The 21205-nt window shown below is 46.3% G+C and overlaps 1 protein-coding gene across 2 annotated transcripts in view; it reads left to right on the top strand.

The window, feature by feature from the left end:
• LOC116572108 (O-acyltransferase like protein) overlaps nucleotides 1-14528 on the top strand; it is a 71740-nt gene extending 57212 nt beyond the window's left edge. Inside the window, exons 14-16 of one of the 2 annotated variants that reach the window (XM_032310846.1) lie at nucleotides 4068-4210; nucleotides 4487-4624; nucleotides 14461-14528. In XM_032310846.1, the coding sequence (XP_032166737.1) occupies nucleotides 4068-4210; nucleotides 4487-4612 (269 nt within the window). In that variant the 3' untranslated portion in view covers nucleotides 4613-4624; nucleotides 14461-14528. Of the gene's footprint in view, nucleotides 1-4067; nucleotides 4211-4486; nucleotides 4885-14460 lie in introns of those variants that run through there. The other variant, XM_032310845.1, reaches the window with a different exon arrangement.
• Nucleotides 14529-21205: the final 6677 nt, after the last annotated feature.

The following is a 21205-nucleotide window of genomic DNA, read 5'->3' as shown; positions in this document are numbered from 1 at the left end:
TGGGCAGCTGTTTGAATCACATGACCACACCTAACACGGTTCTCATCCAGTGACAATGACTCTAAGCTGTCGCCTGAGCCTTGGAACACAAGCAGTTAGTCCCCCCTGGCCCATGATCGGGGGGGCAAACATCATAGCATTCCTGTCTAATGTAAGAAGTCATGCTATATGAAGGGTTCACCTGCTAGACGGAGTGACTTGGGTCAAGTTAGAAGATTAATAGAATTTGCGGCATTATCGTCAGGTGGAGCTAGTAAATACTACTGGTTATTAGGCTGAGTATGGGTGATACCTCCCTTCATCCAGGGGACAGATAAACCCTGTGGTCATTCTTGGGCGATGTTATCTTTTCAAAATGTGTTTCATTAGTTGATCACAATTATCTAGGTGTGACTGGCGTTCTAGCTTTGCACCTCCGACACTATTTTAAGATCTCAGGATTGGTTAGTAGGTGAAGGTAGGAGGTGATAGGCAAGATACAGTTCTAGAAAATAGGTATCCACCTGGCGACCTTTAGAAAAATATGTCTATAAAGGAACATTTGAAGAAGCATTTTGCTGAGACTCTGGGGGTGGGAGGGGATCCCGATGGCTCAAATCAGCTGTCGCCATCTCAGTCAGAGCCAGAGTAGACCACAGGGTCTGGTTCCGCGCAGAGCCATGTTCCGCTGAGTCGCCAGAGTCCTCTTCTGACATTTACTCCTCCGGCTACAACCTTTCAGGGCTGCCCTCCCTCCTCCGGCAATGGTCCTCTAACTTTGATAATATACGGACTCATCTCAAAGGAATAAAGAGCCTTTAAGACCTTGTATTGGCTTGAATTAAATTTTAATTCTAATTTTACCTAAACATGAACAAACATAAAGCTAAGACACAAATTTTTATGGCTTTTTTTTTTTTTTTTTTTTTTGACAGAGATCACAAGTAGGCAGAGAGGCAGGCAGAGAGAGGAGGAAGCAGGCTCCCTGCTGAGCAGAGAGCCCGATGCGGGGCTGGATCCCAGGACCCTGGGGTCATGACCTGAGCTGAAGGCAGAGGTTTTAACCCACTGAGCCACCCAGACACCCAAATTTTTATGTTTATAGCACACAAATTTATAAAGCCAAAACAAATTTATAAAGTAACCATAAAAAAGGGCCACCTGGTTGGCTCAGTCTATAGAGTGTGTGACTCTTGATCTTGGGGTTGTGAGTTCAAGCCCCAGTGGAGATTACTTAAAAATAAAATCTTAAAGAAAAATAATAGAATGACCATAAAACTATAAAGCCAATAAAATCTGAATTAACAGCATTAATTTAATGTGATTAATAATTGACTAGAGTTTGTGACATGAACAGGATTTTTTTTGCTTTAGAAATATACTTTTGTGTTGGGTTTACCTGTGCTCTTTGCTGACTTAATTTTTCTACAACTATATTGTTAATTCCCCAGTAATATCTTGGTTGATCTTATCCCCTGGCATTCACTAGGGGGCAAATGAGTCTGGTCTGTGAGTCCACTTCTATTTATTCACTCAATCTCGTAAAATACTTACCAAATGCTTGATTTATGTCAAGCACTGAGATGCAGGGGCTATAAGCAACAGACAAGAAAAAAAAAAATCTCTCTCTTGTAGGAGATCACAGAGAGTAGGGGAAGTAGAGAGACCAGGAGGCTCTAGTAAGCCAAACAATGGTCCCCAAGATTCGAGGTCTTATTGGAACCTTATAGATATGGCGGCAAACATGAGATTGGAAGATGGGGTGATCGTGCTGGCTTATCCAGGTGGGCCCGAAATGCAGTCACACGTATCCTTAAAAGAGGAGAGCCGAGGGAGGTTTGACAGACACACAGAGGAGATGGGGATATGGAGCTGGAGCAGAGCGTTGCAAATGCTGATGTTGATGGGAGTGGCCACAAGGCAAGGAATGCCAGAAGCCACGGGAAGCTGGAGGCAACAAGGAGTGGGTTCTCCCCTAGAGCCTCCAGAGGGAGAGTGACTGTGTCAACACCATGATTTCAGCCAGGGATACTGGTTTTGAGCTTCTAGTCTCCAGAATGACACAAGAATCCACTTTGGTTTTTCAAGCCACCATGTCTCTCCGATTTGTTATAGCAGCCATCGGAAACAAATCCAGAGCCATAGTAAGTAAATACATTTATAATATAATTCAAGTGCAGGTGTATACAGGATTAAGAATAAAGCGGGACTTGGAGCGGGACTGGAGTCGGGGTGCATTTACAGGCATTGTGGGCAGAGGGAATGGTGTGGCGGAGGTCTCAAGACGGGAATGAGCTCAGTCGGGGGGACCAGCCAGAAGGCCAGGCAGATAGCAGTCAGGTTCAAGGTGGGCGAGAGATGGGAATGGGGACCCAGAGGAAGGCGGAAGCAGGTCTTGCAAGAATCTTCATGGCCATGGGGAAGAATCTGGATTTTATTTTAAACATCATGTAACATCCTCTGACCTGTGATTTAAAAGATTACTCTAAATGTTGCGTGGGGACTGTAGGGCAGAAGAAGAGCAGAGAGACCAACAGATGTGTTAGGAAGCTACCAACAGATGTGTTAGGAAGCTACGGTAGAGGTCCATGGAGGAGGGGTCCGTGGTGGATTTGATGAGGGGGTTTGCAGAGGAGATGGGGAGAAAGGGTCCGATGGAGGTAGATCGTTTCAGAGACAGAATGGCTGTGCTCTGTGGAATATGGGAGGAAGAGCAGAGTCTGGGATGGCACCGAAGATTTTGTCCTGAAAAACTGAAACCACTTGATTCATTACTGAGCACTCGAGATGAGGCGTGTGGAAAAGAAAGACAGAGCTTCTTTTCTTTTCTCTTCTCTCTCCTTTCTTTCCTTTTCTTCTTTCCTTCCTCTTCTTCCTTCCTTCCTTCCCCTTTCTTTTTCCTTTCTTCTTTCTTTGTTCTTGGCCTAAAACAATAGAAATGGATTCTCTCAGTTCTGGAGACGAGAAACCCCCAATCAAGGTGTTGGCAAGGTCCTTCCAGAAGCCCTGTGGGGATCTGCTCCTTGCTCTCTCCTGATCCCTCCTTTCCCCGGGGCGGCCGGCAAGCCCCAAGGTCCCCGGCCTGGGTGTGTGTCACTCCAGTCTCTGCCTCTGTCTTCACATGGCTCTCACCCAGTTCCTCTCCTCTGTGTGTTTGTGTCTCCTTTTCTGTCTCTTATAAGGACACTCATTTCTGGATTTGAGGCCCACTCTGATCCAGGGTAATCTCATCTCGAGCTCCTTACCTTTGTTCCATCTGCAAAGACCCTCGTTGCAGAGCAAGGTTGCAGACGGACATAGTGGGAGAACACTCTTCAACCCCCTGCAGAGAACAGGAAGTCCTGTGCAAGAGGGATGTATCCTTGCACTTAATTTTAATTAATTTAAATAACCCAAAGTGGGTTGCGGCTATCATGGGGGACAGCACAGTTCCGGAGTTGGAGCAGGTTACGGAATATTTGTCCCCAAAGGGACTAGAAGCTGACCAAATGCAAGCCTGTCTATGACAGATGACAAGTCTGGGGCCTGGCGATGCCACTGCCTTGTCCCAAGGCCCAGTGGCTCCTGTGTTACCCCTGGAGCCAGAACCAAAGCTGGGGGAAGGACTTTGCACCTCGTTTTACACGTGCATGTTTTGTGCTCCAGGAGATTGTAAACTCTATATTAGCATTTCTCATTTTTCTCATACTCCTGCAAAGGGAAATGCTTTTTGTTTTTTGTTTTGTTTTCATTTGGGGCTCATTCCCTTAAAAAACGAGAAGAATAGGGGTGCCTGGGTGGCTCAGTGGGTTAAGTCTCTGCCTTTGGCTCAGGTCCTGATCTCAGGGTCCTGGGATCAAGCCCTGCATCGGGCTCTCTGCTCAGTGGGGAGCCTGCTTCCTCCGCCCTCTCTGCCTGCCTCTCTGCCTACTTGTGGTCTCTCTCTCTGTCAAATAAATAAATAAAATACTTTTAAAAAAATGAGAAGAATAAAGACTTTCTTAGAGGAAATTCACACCCCTAGGAGTGGAGTCCCAAGGGAGCGGGGATGGCCCCACGGAGCAGGAGAGACGCTCCCCGGCCCATGACCAGCTATTGTTTCCCTCCAGGTCCAGTGAACCGACTGCTGTCTTGCCAGCTCTGGACTCTGCTGGCCGGCATCAGTTACGCCTGCTACTTGGTGCACCCTATCCTCATCGTGCTCTACAACGGGCTTCAGGAAACGCTGATTCACTACACTGACACCAACATGGTAAGTGAATCCCTGCTCGTGGCTCGGGGTGTGACTCTCTGGTCCCTTCTCTGCTGGAGCCTCAGAACCACCCAGTGGCTTGGGGAGAAGCATGTTGCATTGTTGCCAGGAGCCTGATGTCCTTTGTTTTACTGGAGGGAGCGCTTCAGAAGACTATCTTTCTTTGATTGCATTTATTCTAGTTTTAATGCTCAGGGTAGTCTATTACAGATCCATTTCGTACAGCCAGGAGTCTGGTAGTAAGATTGTATTCCCTCTGCCCCTTTTTCTCTCCAGTTCTATCTTTTCTCCGGACACTGTTTGCTGACCTTCATCGCTGGGTTGGCCCTGACGCTGTGCATAGAGAAACCGTGTCAGGAACTGAAGCGGCACCTGCTGGGACCAACACCTGCAGGGCCATGAACAAACATTCTGGTAAAACCGGGAAGAATGGATGGGTTTGCTCTGCTGGTGATGAACAAAAGCAGGCGTGGCCTCGTTTATGTAACAAATGTTTGTCCCCCTGGCAAGGCGTGTGAATCTGATTTTGTGACTCTTTAAGATATACAAGTTCTCTGTGCTTAATTCACGAAAGAGTTTGAGTGTTTGCTGTATAAAAGAGTTCTGTGACAGCCTATTTCCTAGCATAATAATCACCCTCTGATGTACCTTTTCAGAAACAAAACAAAACAAAAAAACCCCCCAAAACCTGGACTTTTGGGGTCTCGTCCTCCATGTATTTTCTCTACTAGTGATCACAGGAAAATAGCAAACCTCGTGAATTTAATGTCATTTGGGTTATAATGTTCCCTTTTCTTAGTAAAGTCACAGCATGTAGTTTTTCATGTCATAATTGTGTTATCATGACACCTTTGTAGACTCGTAACTTTATCCTGGAGCCTCAGGATTGTATGACTCACTGGAGTGTCCAATTCATGAGTGCCTGGTGACAGGCCTTCCAAACATTACCTGTTTTACAGTGTGGTCCCTGTTAGGGGTTGAATGTGTCCACGGAAAAAGAAACAAAGTCCGAATCTTCTAGCATCTTAGAATGTGACCTGTTTGGGGGTTCGGGTTTTACAGAGGTGATCAAGTTAAAGGGAGTTTATGGAGGGAGGCAGCCCTAATCCAAGGTGACTAGTGTCCTAATTAAAAAGGGGAAATCTGGACATAGAGACAGATCTGCACAAATGGAAGAAGGGGTGAAAACGTACAGAAATAAGGCGGCCGCCACAAGCCAAGAAACACCAAGAAGACACAGAAGCTAGAGGAGGCAAGGAAGACCTCTTCCCCAGAGCCCTCAGAGAGAGCACAGCCCTGCCGAGACCTTGAATTAGGACCTCAGCTTTCCAGAACCGTGAGGGGGTACACATCTGTTGTGGTAAATCAGCTAGTGTGGAAAGGAACACAGTCTCTCAACAAAACTCCCAACAGAGAAGGATGAGACCCTGGTGAATGGCTTCCATCCCAACCCCTCTGTTTCCAGCAGCGAGGCCTAGAAACGGAGAGCTTTATAAGGCTAGGATGTCCAGACTGTCAGACTTGTGTTCCTCCCTAGGTGTGTGATTTCACGCTAACTGTCCCTACTCACATAGGCTTAATGTCATGTTTAAGAACCCTCTCGTTGTGTACTTAAGTATCAAAGGATTTATTAACCATCACGGGCTACAAGGAGCTAATGAGCACGGAATGCTTCCCATCTCTATGTGCACTATTTTTCTCCAAGAGGATCTGTTAGGAGGACCACTGGGGGTGGGGAGGGCTGCTAACCTCAATTCCTTCGAAAGGGCAGTTGACAGCTAACCTTGTCATTTTCTGGCTCACTCTGGGGACCCACATCTCCCGGAGGCCTGGTCTAGTCCGCTGATAGCATCTGATGTGAGCGAGGAGACAAGACAAGCCTGGCGTGTTCAGGGTCTGTATTAGAAAGCACCAAGTTGGCTCTCTGAGTAACCCCTGAAGTTCATGGAGTTCCTTGGGAGCCCCCTGGTGGCGGATTTGGCACCTGACCCCTCAAACTTAGATTTCAGAGATCTTGAGGGTGGGTGGAGTTTACAGCAGGAACACTACAATACAGACAGACCCCAGTGGGAAATGACTCGCCCCCCTAACGTTGCTGGGCAGTCAAATTGCCGAGTGCTTCTAGTTATGAAGCTAGCAACCTGGGGCCCATGGGAAAAAAAAATAACCTCTTCACTATCGCAATTTCATAAAATATAAAGTAGGGACAGAGAAATCCAATTTTGTTCTAGCTTTTGTTTCGATCTGGAATTCCCTAGGAGTTTAAGATTTATTCGAATGTGGGGACCTTCTCTGGATTCTGAAACAAGCTGTAAAAGAGCATATGACATTTATGAGACAGTTGGAAATTTGAACACCGCCTGGATATTCGATGATATTAAGGACTTATCAATTTTTTAATGTGATAGTGGTATTGCGGTAATTTTTTTTAACAGTCCTTATGTTTTAGGCACATACTGAAATATTTACAGGCAAAATGATAAAATCTGGTATTTGCCTCAGAATAATATCAGAAGGAAATGAGATAGATAAAATAAGACTGGGCATGTAGTGATCATTTTTGAAGCTGGGTGATAGATATTGGCACGTCATTATACTTTTTTTTTCTATTTTTGTATAAAAAACTCACGCAAATAATAATAGTAAACTCATGCAAATTTACAGAGACAGCAACATTAGTATAGAGTAAGCAAGCATCACCTGATGGGGGCCTCCTCTAATTCTCCATAAATTCTGAAATCCATGTTTCAACCCCACATACCAGCCCATGGATAAAAATAGGTCATATTGACAGTCTAGTCACTCGCGGCAGATCTAAAGCAACTCCAGCCCTCCTTAAGTTCCTCCTGACTGGTCTTGGGAGAGTCTAGGAGTATCTTGCTTGTCTTGTAAACACTGGTCCCTTTTTAAATGGTGCAGGCTCTCCTTCGAGCTGTGCCCTCCCCCACCTTGCCCTCAGACTGCTGAGAGCTGGGTTGGAGGGGCGGGGGGCAGTGCCTCCTACACCTGCTGTCCCCACTCCTCTCTCCAAAGCATGCCGCCTTCTCCTCCACCTTCTCTGGACAGGAGGTGGGCCGGGCTGGTTCTGTGGTCAGGCCACTGGGTCCATTCACAGCACTAATGATCTCCACGAATGGCACAAACAGATAAGTCCCCTCTGCCCCCCTCTCCCCACTCCCCCTGCCTTGGGCCGTCTGTGTCGTCTCGTTCAGGTGTTGATGCAGCACTGCTAATGGCTGGGGCTGTTTTTATAGAAACTGCTCTTGCAGATTTTCCTGGTTGTAATAGAGGTCGTTCTCCCTTGGATACACTATGAGTCTGTGCGCGCTGGGATGGAAGGTGATCAGAGTGGCAATTTTGTCCTCTTTACATTTTCATCCTATTCGCCACTGGCCCTGACCACCACGGCGGCACACAGCAGGTGTTCAGTACATGGCCGCTGAAATAGTGATGGAATCAATCCCTTCTCTTTTTAAAAAATTAATTAATTAATTTTAATTAACATATAATGTATTTTTATCCCCAGGGGTACAGGTCTGTGAATCGCCAGGTCTACACATTTCATAGCACTCACCATAGCACATACCCTCCCCAATGTCCATATCCCCACCCCCCTCTCCCATCCCCCCTCCCCCCAGCAACCCTCAGTCTTTGAGATTGAGTCTTTTATGGTTTGTCTCTCTCCCGATCTCATCTTGTTTCATTTTTTCTTTTCCTACCCCCCAAGCCCCCTACATTGCATCTCCACTTCCTCATATCAGGGAGATCGTATGATAGTTGTTTTTCTCTGATTGACTTATTTCGCTCAGCATAATACCCTCTAGTTCCATCCACGTCGTCACAAATGGCAAGATTTCGTTTCTTTTGATGGCTGCATAGTATTCCATTGTATATATATACCACATTTTCTTTATCCATTCATCTGTTGATGGACATCTAGGTTCTTTCCATAGTTTGGCTATTGTGGACATTGCTGCTATAAACATTCAGGTGCACGTGCCCCTTTGGAGCACCACGTTTGTATCTTTAAGATATATACCCAGTAATGCAATCGCTGGGTCATAGGGTAGCTCTATTTTCAGTTTTTTGAGGAACCTCCACACTGTTTTCCAGAGTGGTTGCACCAACTTGCATTCCCACCAAGAGAGGATTCCCCTCTCTCCACATCCTCGCCAGCATCTGTCATTTCCTGACTTGTTAATTTTAGCTATTCTGACTGGTGTGAGGTGATATCTCATTGTAGTTTTGATTTGTATTTCCCTGATGCCGAGTGATATGGAGCACTTTTTCATGTGTCTGTTGGCCATCTGGATGTCTTCTTTGCAGAAATGTCTGTTCATGTCCTCTGCCCTTTTCTTGATTGGATTATTTGTTCTTTGGGTGTTGAGTTGGCTAAGCTCTTTATAGATTTTGGATACTAGCCCTTTATCTGATATGTTGTTTTGCAAATATCTTCTCCCATTCTGTCAGTTATCTTTTGGTTTTGTTAACTGTTTCCTTTTCTGTGCAAAAGCTTTTGATCTTGATCAAATCCCAATAGTTCATTTTTGCCCTTGCTTCTGTTGCTTTTGGCAATGTTCCTAGGAAGAAGTTGCTGCGGTTGAGGTCAAAGAGGTTGCTGCCTGTGTTCTTCTCAAGGATTTTGATGGATTCCTTTCTCACATTGAGGTCCTTCATCCATTTTGAGTCTATTTTCGTGTGTGGTATAAGGAAATGGTCCAATTTCATTTTTATGCATGTGGTTGTCCAATTTTCCCAGCACCATTTGTTGAAGAGGCTGTCTTTTTTCCATTGGACATTCCTTCCTGCTTTGTCGAAATTAGTTGACCATAGAGTTGAAAGTCTGTTTCTGGACTCTCTATTCTGTTCCATTGGTCTATGTGTCTGTTTTTGTGCCAGTACCATACTGGCTTGATGATGACAGCTTTGTAATGAGCTTGAAGTCTGGAATTGTGATGCCATCAACTTTGGCTTTCTTTTTCAATATTCCTTTGGCTATTCGAGGTCTTTTCTGGTTCCATATAAATTTTAGGATTATTTGTTATTTTTCTTTGAAAAAAAATGGATGGGATTTTGATAGGGATTGCATTAAATGTGTAGATTGCTGTAGGTAGAGTAGACATTTTCACAATATTTGTTCTTCTAATCCATGAGTATGGAACATTTTTCCATTTCTTTGTGTCTTCCTCAATTTCTTTCATGAGTACTTTATAGTTTTCTGAGTATAGATTCTTTACCTCTTTGGTTAGGTTTATTCCTAGGTATCTTATGGTTTTGGGTGCAATTGTAAATGGGATTGACTCCTTAATTTCTCTTTCTTCTGTCTTGTTGTTAGTGTAAAGAAATGCAACTGATTTCTGTGCATTGACTTTATATCCTGACACTTCACTGAATTCCTGTACAAGTTCTAGGAGTTTTGGAGCGGAGCCTTTTGGGTTTTCCACATATAGTATCATATCATCTGCAAAGAATGATAGTTTGACTTTTTCTTTGCCGGTTTGGATGCATTTAATTTCTTTTTGTTGTCTGATTGTTGAGGCTAGGACTTCTAGTACTATGTTGAATAGCAGTGGTGATAATGGACATCCCTGCCGTGTTCCTTACCAGAGAAACTAACCTTAACAGAAAAACTACCTAACCTTAACGGACCTTAACGGAACCTTAACGGAAGATGGAGTTTTTCCTCCATCGAGAATGATATTTGCAGTGGGTTTTTCATAATGGCTTTGATAATATTGAGGTATGTGCCCTTTATCCCTACACTTTGAAGAGTTTTAATCAGAAAGGGATGCTGCACTTTGTTAAATGCTTTTTCAACATCTATTGAGAGTATCATATGGTTCTTGTTCTTTCTTTTATTAATGTATTGTATCACATAGATTGATTTGCAGATATTGAACCAACCTTGCAGCCCTGGGATAAATCCCACTTGGTCGTGGTGAATAATCCTTTTAATGTACTGTTGGATCCTATTGGCCAGTATTTCGGTGAGAATTTTCGCATCTGTGTTCATCAAGGATATTGGTCTGTAATTCTCTTTTGTGATGAGATCCTTATCTGGTTTTGGGATCAGGGTGATGCTGGCCTCATAAAATGAGTTTGGAAGTTTTCCTTCCATTTCTATTTTTTGGAACAGTTTCAGGAAAATAGGAATTAATTCTTCTTTAATTGTTTGGTAGAATTCCCCTGGGAAGCCATCTGGCCCTGGACTTTTGTTGTTTTTTAAGGGGCAGTCTCTTCCAGGAGGCTCCTCGCTCATACAGGTGGGCACCTCTCAACCAGGTTTTAGATATGTTGGGTTTTCTAAGAACCTTTCCCCCATATGGCCCAACCAGACCCCAGTTCCAAGGTGCCAAAGTACTTAAAAGGGTGAGAAGCCTTTACTACAATAGTCCACAGACCCCAACTGGAACTAAAACAATGGTGCGCTCATATACACTTGGAGGCAGCCATTTTTGGTGGCCCACCCACCTTCAAGTCCCCTCCTCCCTTCCTAAACCAACTCTGCCGTTCTAGCACTGCCATACCCAGAACACAGGAGAAGACTCATACTCAGCAAAAGCTGAGTGGTGCTTCGGCCTGTGATTGGCCCAAGTGTGGCCATGTGACCCAGCTCTGACCAACGAGACCTAAGGAGCCATGTGCCGGGGACTTCTGGGAAAGATCGAGATGGGCGGGGCTTGGGGGCATGAAGGAGGAAGCGGTTCTCGTCTTCCGGCCTTCAGTGTGGGGAGGGTGTGGTGTGGCTGGGAGTTGTGGTCGCCCCCTGTGAGAAGGGAGGCGGCGAAGGGGACAGGCTGAGGTTGATGCCGGGGCTGGGGGCTTCCTGGCCCCGCTGTGGACGCAGACGCTGTGCAGCCGCGCGGTGTCTGGGTGTGTGTGCCGAAGGCTCCCGAACCCCAGCAAGCACGTCTCCACCATCCAGGGAGGGGACTGGAAGTTGCTTCCCGCAGGATTCTGACTGGCCTGAGACGGAGCCTCTAAACATATGGATATAAACCCAAATATCCTCGCCAGTGAGGCTCACTGAGGACACATTCAAACCATAGGCTCAAAGTAGGGTGACCAGCTCGTCCCCATTTGCCTGGGATTTTGTCAGTGCTCGCACCGATCTCCCGTCCCTGCACACACCGCTCTGTCCTGGGAAAACAGGAGTGAGGGGCCCCTGAGTGCGTGTCCATCTGCTTTCTATTTTATTTATTCATTTTTAAGATTTTATCGATTTCAGAGAAGGAGGGGCGGAGGGAGAGGGAGAGGCAGAGAATTCCAAACAGATGCGAGGCTGAGCGCGGAGCCCCAGGCCGGACGCCCTCTCGGCACCCCGAGATCATGACCCCAGCGGTGGCCTGAGCCAAAGCAGGACTCGGACGCTGCACCGGCTGAGCCGCCAGGGGCCCCTCCAGCAGCTTTCTCTTCCTCACTGTTAAGGGTGAGCAGAGAACCAAGATTCCCGCAGACCTGGGAAAGGGCTTTCACACCTGGAAGACTGAGTCGAAGAGGAACACGCAGAGCCAAGGGATTTGGAGGGAAGGAAGAGGTTTCTCGGGGAAAAGCAAAGCTTCCAGAACCATCGCTGTCGTCGAGCGGAGGGCAGAGACTGCCTCCGGTAGACAGGCCGAGACAAAGAAGCGATTGTTCTTTCTGTAACTCATTCAGTCGGTAACCAAACATTTCCAATAACCCCCCGTTTTATTTATAAGGACTGCAGGAATATATATTTTTTTTTTTAAAGATTTTTTATTTATTTATTTGACAGACAGAGATCACAAGTAGGCAGAGAGGCAGGCAGAGAGAGAGAGAGGAGGAAGCAGGCTCTCCGCGGAGCAGACAGCCCGATGCGGGGCTCGATCCCAGGACCCTGGGATCATGACCTGAGCCGAAGGCAGAGGCTTTAACCCACTGAGCCAGGACTGCAGGAATATTAACAGGAATGTCAGAAATCCTGTTTGGAGGGAGCTCTCCTGTCTTCGGGCAGCCAGAGCTGGGAAGAACGGCCTGGGGCTTCGTTTTGCTTTGGATTAAGGGACAAAGGGCTGGATATTTCAGCAGATTGTGGAGTATGGATAATAATGTTTTCATTACTTAAAATGTAATAATGATTATGTTTTTATTAAACATTATGTAATGGTTATGTTTTATTACTTAAAATGTTAATCAGATTTTTAAAATATATTGATTATGACTAGGAATGTGTTAATACACTCTTTTAAGAAACAAGAGACGTTTATGTAGTATTTCATTTTTATTAGATGAGCTCACAAAATCATGTGTGATCCTGCACCTTTTGTCCCTATGCTTATTAGATGAATTTTTCTTTGTTTGATTTTAATTTTTTAAAAGATTTATTTATTTGAGAGAGAGAGAGAGAATGAGTGGGGAAAGGGACAGAGGGAGAGGGAGAAGCAGGCTCCCCGCTGAGCAGGGAGCCCGATGCCGGGCCTTGATCCCAGGACCCGGGGATCATGACCAGAGTCAAAGGCAGACTCTTAATGACTGAGCCACCCAAGTACTCTCTTTTTCTTTTTTTAAATTGAGTTTATAATTTATAAAAACTTGTAAAATTGTACACTTTTGTGGGTTTTGACAAATGCAGTTTATCCTCACCACCATGAGCAAGGTATTGAGGTCCATGACTCCTCACAATTTCTGGGGCTTCTTTGTTGTCAGTCTCTTTACTTACCCCAGCCCTTAGCAACCATCCGTTTTCCTTCTCTATAGTCCTGCCTTTTCTAGATGTATTTATTTTTTAAAGTTTATTTTAAAAAAATATAAAATATTTCAAACATTCCAAGGAGTCTAAAGAAATGAAAGAATTGGTAGCCCGCATATCCATCATCCCTAACAAACACAGGGTAACATTTGCCATTTTTCTTTCTAATGTGTTTCTGTTTAAAGAATAAAATATTGTGAACACAATGTAGACCTGTATCCCATTTCCTTCCTCTCCTCTTACCCAAGTTTCATCCATGTTTTTATATTTTTATTGATAACATCCATATGTCTATAAATGTTATGTAGTATGTTGTTTTTAAGCACTGTGTGATTGGTTCCACGCTGTAACAGCCTTTAAAAATATGATTTTCCCCATTAAACATGGTCCATATAACTGGCAAATCGTTTCTAGTGTTCATAGTGTTTTCCTGAGTGCTTGTGTGCCTTAAATATTAATCCACTAACCATTGGTAGGTAGAACTTGGTTTTTCATTTTTGTAGACGTAGTTGTAACAAACTCTTTGTGTGTGTTTCTTTGGGGAGATGCGTTAGTTTCCAGGGTATAGAGTCAGGAGAGTAATTGTAGGGTTGTCAGGTGTATGTATATTCTGGTAATGTTACACAGCTTTCCAAAGTGATTTTGCCAGTCTACGCCTCCACTAGTGGAAGGGGGGAGCAGACACCATTAGTCAAGACCTTCCCCAATGCTTGGTTCTATCAACTTGTCAATTTGCTGTTAAATCCCTGATGAGTATAAGGCAGGGTCTGATTACTTCTATTTTCACTTCCCTGTCTACCAGTGGGGTTGAGTGTTCTCCGTGTGTGTAATGGCCCTTGAACCTTCTCTTTCAGACACTATGGCCCTTGGACCTTCTGTTTCAGAGACTGCCTACCATATCCTTTGCCCATTCTTCTATGAGTATTTTCCTTGTTATTATTGCTTCTAAGATGTCCTTTCTGTATTGTTGCCTACTTGTGTTGCAAATACTTTCTCCCTATCTATGCAACATTGTAAGTAATAAATGCTTTAAATTTTAATGTAGGCAAATTTACCACTCTTTTCCTTTTGGCTGGTGAGTTTTGGGATTTTGTTCACGAAATCCATAGAAATATTTTTTGCTTTTTTAAGATTTTATTTATTTATTTGATAGAGATCACAAGCAGGCAGAGAGGCAGGCAGAGAGAGAGGAAGGGAAGCAGGCTTCCTACAGAGCAGAGAGCCCGACGTGGGGCTCGATCCCAGGATCCCGGGATCATGACCTGAGCCAAAGGCAGAGGCTTTAACCCACTGAGCCACCCAGGTGCCCCCATAGAAATCTTTATAAAATATTTTCTCCATAGGAGAAAAGACTCCAGTAAAAATTCCCAATCGAATGCTACTAGTCCTTGGATTCATTGTAAGGTGGTTTTGTAAGGTTATAAACAATGTAATACATTTGTAAGGTTCTATAAAAAAAATAGTGCTCCATGGGGCAGAGGGGATGATTTCATCTTTCCTGGGGAACTTTGGCAACGTCTGCATTTTTGTTGTTCTTCAGCAGCCAGAAGCCATGGACGCCGCCAGGCAACATACTACAAGGCAGAAGCAGCTGGGTGGCTCCCTTGGTGAAGTTGAAGATCTCAACTCAGGTCTCTATTTCAGGGTTGTGAGTTCAAGCTCCACGCTGGGATCCATGCTGGGTGTGGAGCCTACTTAAAAACAAAGCAAAACAAAAAATAAAACCCCCCAAAACCAAACACACTACAGTGTACGGGATAGCTCCGCCCTTCCCCATCAAAGAATTATCTAGTTGGGCGCCTGGGTGGCTCAGTGGGTTAAGCCGCTGCCTTCGGCTCAGGTCATGATCTCAGAGTCCTGGGATCGAGTCCCACATCAGGCTCCCTGCTCAGCAGAGAGCCTGCTTCCCTCTCTCTCTCTCTGCCTGCCTCTCCATCTACTTGTGATTTCTCTCTGTCAAATAAATAAATAAATAATCTTAAAAAAAAAAAAAAAAGAGAATTATCTAGTAAAAGTCAAAATAGCAGCGCCCAGGTTGAGAAACTCTTGAGTTTGGAATGACCGCTTTGATGGCTGTGTTCTCACAAGGCAGGAACAGTGAGGTACAGAGCCACGACATGGAGGGACTTGGCGTTGTGTCTGGGGCCGTCAGTACTTAGACAAGTAACCCCGGGTCATTCTGTGTTGAACTTGGCAAATACACGGCAGTGAGTATGGCAAGTCTACTGGTGGAAACTTGCCAGAGGCTGCCAGACAACCTAGTATCTTTGCTCAGATCACAATGTGGGGGGACGTTGGGGTGCTGCCCGGACTTCCTCCTCAGGGCCTTATCGCCATGCTGATGATGAACCCCAACGTGCATTATCTGTATTATGCACTGTTTCAAAAATCGCACCACATTTTCTGTTCTCAACCAAATTCTTGTTTATTTCGTTGTTCATTAAAAAAATGTTATCCATCTTGACACAGTCGAGGTGCTTCTGCTTCTTTCTCTATAAAATGATGGAGTTTGGCAACAGGAGGGTTTCTCCAGTGCTGGTCCGTGCGGGCTGCAGAATCACCCGAGGAACTTTTTAACAAACGCAGGTCGCCAGGATAAACCCCGGGGGATTTGCCGGTGGGGTGGGACTCCACCATCTAAACTCTTCTCAAAAATTCCTAAAGGACTCTAGTACGTAGCCGACCGTGGTTTTGACCCATCAGACCCACTAAGTGATGAATTAATGACACTCATGAGCAAACAGCAACTTCTCCAAGACACGTACAATCTTTGTCTCCAAGTGAACTTTCCTGTGCCCAAAGGGACTCCCGGGGTCATAGTCAGTCTGTCAAGCCGCTGGGTAGCCTTTGGCCAAAGATGTCTTCCACAGCGACTGTATCCAGGGACTCGGGGGCACAGGCTCCTGAGGCAGCCTCCATTCGTGCGCCCATTCCTTTGGGAATTACATGTTCAACAAAGGCTTACTTGCTCCTGTCACTGCCAGGCCCTCTGCTACGCACTGGGAACACAAAATTGACAAAAACAGAGGCAATTTCTGCTCCCTTTGATCCTTTAGTATCCCAGTGGAGGGTAATAATAAGAAGCAACACCACAGATACCTCATTACAACTTAGTCGAGAACTATGAAAAACTGACTCTGACTGGGAGCTTTAGGAAGGAATTTTTGAGAAACTAGCCTTAAGCTGAGATTTGAAAGACAATGGCTGTATTTATCGAGGACTATTACATGGCACATACTGTTCTAGGTGCTTCGTAGAAACCAAGGCATTTAATCCTAACACAGCACCCTGTGGGGTGAGGGAAGTTCTGTTCTCATCCTCACTTACACACACAAAAAATGAGGCACAGGGTAAGTCATTTGCCCAAGGCCACGGCCAGGTAGGGATGCCAAGATATAAACCTGAACAGTGTGAGTCCAGAGCCCACACTCTTAGGTACCATGTTCTGGGGCTTTCAGGATGAGGAGGGCTAACCAGGCAGGGCCTTTATGAAAAATTCCTTCCAGAAGTTTGACTTTGAGGGGTGGAGAGAGCCAATGGGGAGCCGGAGTGTCATGGGAGTTGTGAGGATAGAAAGAAAGCACGTTTGCACTCTGCAGATTCTGTGAGGACCTTCTCCTCAACACTTGAAGGATAAGGAGGACCAGGGAAGTTTAAGAAGTCTCACAGCAGGACCTGGCAACTCGGGGCAGCCTCACTCAGTCTCCCTGCCTCTCCGCAGAAGGCCCCTTTGCTCCTCCCAGGTTCTGCAAACATGCTTAGGAGCTTCACAGAGACCACGGAGACCCTTCCAGAAGCTGGCAGCCTTCTGCATCCATGCAGGGAATGGGCTGGACCTGTGTAGTGAGCGCAGGTAATTCTTCTGGCATCTAATGAAGCTCGTGGCCTCACAAGCCTTCTGAAGCATGGAGACACCCCTTCTTGGGAAATGTCTTAATTTACAGAGAGGGACCTGAGACAAATGTGCTTCAAGCCTGTGACGTGTCTTGATATTCTACCATACAGTGCCTGCTCTTGGGAATGTTGGAGAAATACATCAGCCACTCATTACATTAAAAAAATCCCAAATATTGTGTTCCGTCATAGGCCTCATGTCTGGACACTTGGTTGGCGAAGTGACTAGCCCCAGGTCCCGAGATCTGATTTGGAGTTGCTGTTTGCTACAAGGCAAGGAAGCAGGTGTAGTGATCGCCCTGACGAGGATAAGGAGACTGAGCGTATCTGGGTCTTCGCAAATATCAGCGGCGTTTCACCGAGGAGCAGCAGGAAAGGTGGTGACAGAGGGACCGGATGGGAATGGCTGCCTCTGCCTCTGCCTGCGAGGCTGCAGGGAAGCCATGCAACTGCCCGCCAGTAGAGAGAACAGGGGGGCGCTCTCTCCGCTCTGGAAATGGGTTCGCCACGGAGAGCTGCTGTTCCCCCAGACTATGCCTTCCCAGCCGGGAGTTGAGGAGCCGCGTCCCCTCGGCCTCCGGCGAGGAGTGGCTGCTGAGCCGTGGTCTCCCGCCTTCTGGTGTCCAGCTGCCTCAATATGGTAGCTTCTGGGATGATAAACGGGATGCTCTTAGGGCACAACCCACTCTGCTCTTGGATGTGACTATTTCTCAGGGGAACCTGAGGCTACACAAACCTGGCACATGGCGTCCTGTGGCTGAAGGCTCCTCACCTTGCAGGAGGAGAGTAAGGGGTCAGACACCTCCGCCAATGGTATCTGCCACCCGAGCAACTGTAGGACCAGAAACTCAAGCTTGCCTTGCTCACCGCTCTTTCTCTGGCCCTGGGGTGCCCCCTCATCAACAAGGCCTTCAACCAGGAGGCTGCTGGCTGCTTAGGCAGAGGCTGGCTGACATCCACAGAGGGTGCCCCGTGCTCACCTGATTACTAAGAGCTTCCTGTGCAGCGCTGCTCTTTGCTGACAGTCACATGGGATACAATTATTGTCACACTTGGGACTCATTCTGTGAGGATCTTATGTACAACTCTCTCCCAGACGTTGTCAGCAGTTCCCCTGGCCTCATTCTTTCCGAGCTTCTAGCCGGCCAGGCAGATGTTCAGCTGATGCCCAGGAATTCGTGAAGAGCCAGGTCTCTGACCCTATCTCCTTTCAGGAACCCAAAGCTTTGCTCATTGCAATGATTCCTCTGTCCTATAGGGCCACTCAGTCTTCTGTCTTGTGGGAGACTATTGTGTGGAACCTTCTGAAAATCAGACTCAACTTCTCAGTCAGCTGGTGATGTATGATGGCAAGGTTAAGGCACATGGCTACCGACGTCTCATGGCCAGGTAGTCTGTCTTCACCAAGCACAGCAGCAAGTTAGGAGCTCTTTCTCAAGAGAAGAATATTAATAGCCAGAGAGAGCTTGACTTTGATCCCTGACCTCTGGGGCCTATTAGGGCTTGTCACGGGCTCCACAGGGCATCTTGGGCTGCTCCAGGGGCTTGGAATACCAGCAGATCACTTGGGTCCCAGGGGCCAGGTGGCAAGCTAGATCCCTGGAGGACCCTCTCTTGCTCCGAACTTCCAGGAACAGCTCTCAAAGGCACACCTCAGAACCACGAGAGCTGCTTCCTCTTCTGTGACCAGAAAGTCGCCTGTCAGTATGGGTACTCAGCTTTGCAGCTGCTAACCTCCAAGCCATGCTTCTACTGCCATGTTTTGGAAGCCAGTAGAGTTAGGAACTGGCCGTGATCAGGAAGTCAACACAGTCAAAAACAGCCACGGCCAGAAGGCTTCCCAGGAGAACCGGATGTATCCAAGAGGTTTTCCAGAAGATACTACAGAAGCAGCAGAGGTTTCGTGTTTACCTCCCTCCTGCCTTCCAAATCTCACCCAAAATGCCTGTTTGATAGAATCTAAATCACAGTCATAACTTGTGTTAACATGCTAGGGCGGCCATAACAAAACACCAAAGACTGCGGGGCTTAAAGAACAGACATTTATTTTTTATTTACTGATTTTCTTCAATTGAGGAATAACTGACCTATAGTAATGTATCAGTTTCAGGTGCACCATATAGAGATTTGACATCCGTATAGATTGTGAAATAATCACCACAAGAAGTCTAGTTAACAACCACTCCTCACATGGTTACATTTTTTCTTTGCGGTGAGAAATTTTTTTAAAAAGAGAGACAGATCTATTTATTTATTTATTTATTTGTCTCTTTACGTGTGAGGTGAGGGGTAGAGACTCTCAAGCACACCCCATGCCAAGTGAGGAGCGCGATGTAGGGCTCCATCTCACAACCCTGAGATCATGACCTGAGCCCACCAAGAGTCGGACACTTAACCATCTGCGCCACCCAGGCGCCCCTCTTGTGGTAAGAACTTTTTAAAGTTCTCTTCAATTTAGCAATTCTCAAATATTCAGTCCAGTAACAGATGTTTCTTTCCTCCCCGTTCTGGAAGCTGGAAATTCAAGATGGAAGGGCGGCCGGACTGGTTTCTCCTGAGGCCTCCCCCTCAGCTGTGGCTTGTGGGCGGCCATCTTGCCGGGCTCTCACATGGCCTCTCTCTGTGCGTGCACACCTCTGGCCTTTCTCCCTCTCCTTGGAAGCACACGAATTCTACTGGATGAGGGCCTCGCGCTGATGATCCCATGCAACCTTAATTACATCTTTAAAGCCCTGTCTCCGAATGCAGTCCCACAAGGGGGTTAGGGCTTCAACCTGTGAATTCTTGGGAACGTAATTCAGCTCCTCCGAGGACGCTAGCTGCAAATGAAGCAAGGGAAGGTAGCGTTTGGCTTTCTAGACTCCACAGAGCAGTAGCTGGAGATGGAGAGGGATCATTCCGGCGGGTCCCCTGCCTCTCACCCACGGCTGCTGGGAGGAGTCGCTGGTCAGGGGCCTCCAGCCGGTGAGCCTGGACCCCGCCTGGGTCACAGTGCATCAGCATCCCATCTGGAGCACTTCCAGGTGCCCCCAGCTTTCTCCAGGCTCTGCACAGATGTGATGCAAAGCAGCCTCATTTTTTCCTGGGCTCAGGGAGAGTTCAATGGGACCTAAGAACATCCTTCTAGCTAGCAGTGTTGAACCTAACCTCCTTCTCCACCCTTTGGAAGTAGGTAAGTGGACTGGGAACCGCACTAACCCTCTCCTCAATTTTCTTGTCCTGCTGCCGGGGCTCCCGGTGCACCTCCAGGGATCCAGGGTCTCTCCAACTTCTTGTCTCTTTGAAGTAGACCCTATTCCTAGCCCTGTTTTTGGTCTCAGGAGCCCTCTCCACCTTCAAAATTACTTGGGGCCCCACAGAGCCTTTGTTTATTGTGTGGGTCACTGTGTTAGAAACTAAAATGGAGAGAAATTTTATTTATTTTTTTATTTTTAAAGATTTTATTTATTTATTTGACAGACAGGGATCACAAGCAGGCAGAGGCAGGCAGAGAGGGGAGGAAGCAGGCTCCCTGCTAAGCAAAGAGCCCCAGGGGGGCTCGATCCCAGGACCCCAGGATCATGACCTGAGCCGAAGGCAGAGGCTCCAACCCACTGAGCAACCCAGGCGCCCCCCGGAGGGAAATTTTAAACACTTCTTTACTAATGTATTCAAACGTAATGTATTACATGCCGGCATAACATATTTTTATGGAAAATATAATTTCAAAACCAAAAGTAAGAGTAAGAGGAATGTCATTGTGTTTCAGTTTTGAAATCTCTTTAATGTCCAGCTTAATACATCTGTTTCTTTTCTATCTGCTACTGCTTTCTGTCTGCTGCAATATGGTACATTGTGGAGATTCTGGAAATCTCCAGTGTTTACTGACAAGGGACTGAGAGAGTGAAAAAAAAAAGAAAGAAATAATGACTTGCTATTAAAAAATAGTTTTGACCTTGTGGGTCCCCTGGAAGGCTCTCAGGGACTCGAGGAGTTGTGGGGGGGGGGTGTGGTAGCCAAATTGTACTGTGAGAATTACTGCCCTAAGTCAGCATGTAAATGAAAGCAATGTATGCCTGGTGTGTAGCCTGCCTAAAGAGGAGAGCCACGGTGAAGCCCGATGCGAACAGCTTCCAGCAGGAATTGCTCATTTACAACAATGAAGAACGTGGTAAGATGCCCACCCAAGGTTTAGGGGAGTGTGAAAAGAAGTAGAGAAAAAGAGAGACAAGACAATTGGAGTACCCTTGGGTGAGAATCAGAAAGAAAAATGACACTTTCCTACATAATACTGGAAATCTCTAAAAGAGAACAGAACTGAGCCAGAATCACAGCATCTGGAACTCTCTGCTCGAGAATGCCAGAAGGAATGCAGGCAAAGGAGAGGCAAAGTGTATCAGCTGGGGCATCTG

This window comes from Mustela erminea, chromosome 13 (genome assembly GCF_009829155.1).
Source record: "Mustela erminea isolate mMusErm1 chromosome 13, mMusErm1.Pri, whole genome shotgun sequence".
Taxonomy (NCBI): Eukaryota; Metazoa; Chordata; class Mammalia; order Carnivora; family Mustelidae; genus Mustela; species Mustela erminea.
Note: the sequence above shows the minus strand (reverse complement) of the source record. Positions and strands in the feature narration are given on the sequence as shown.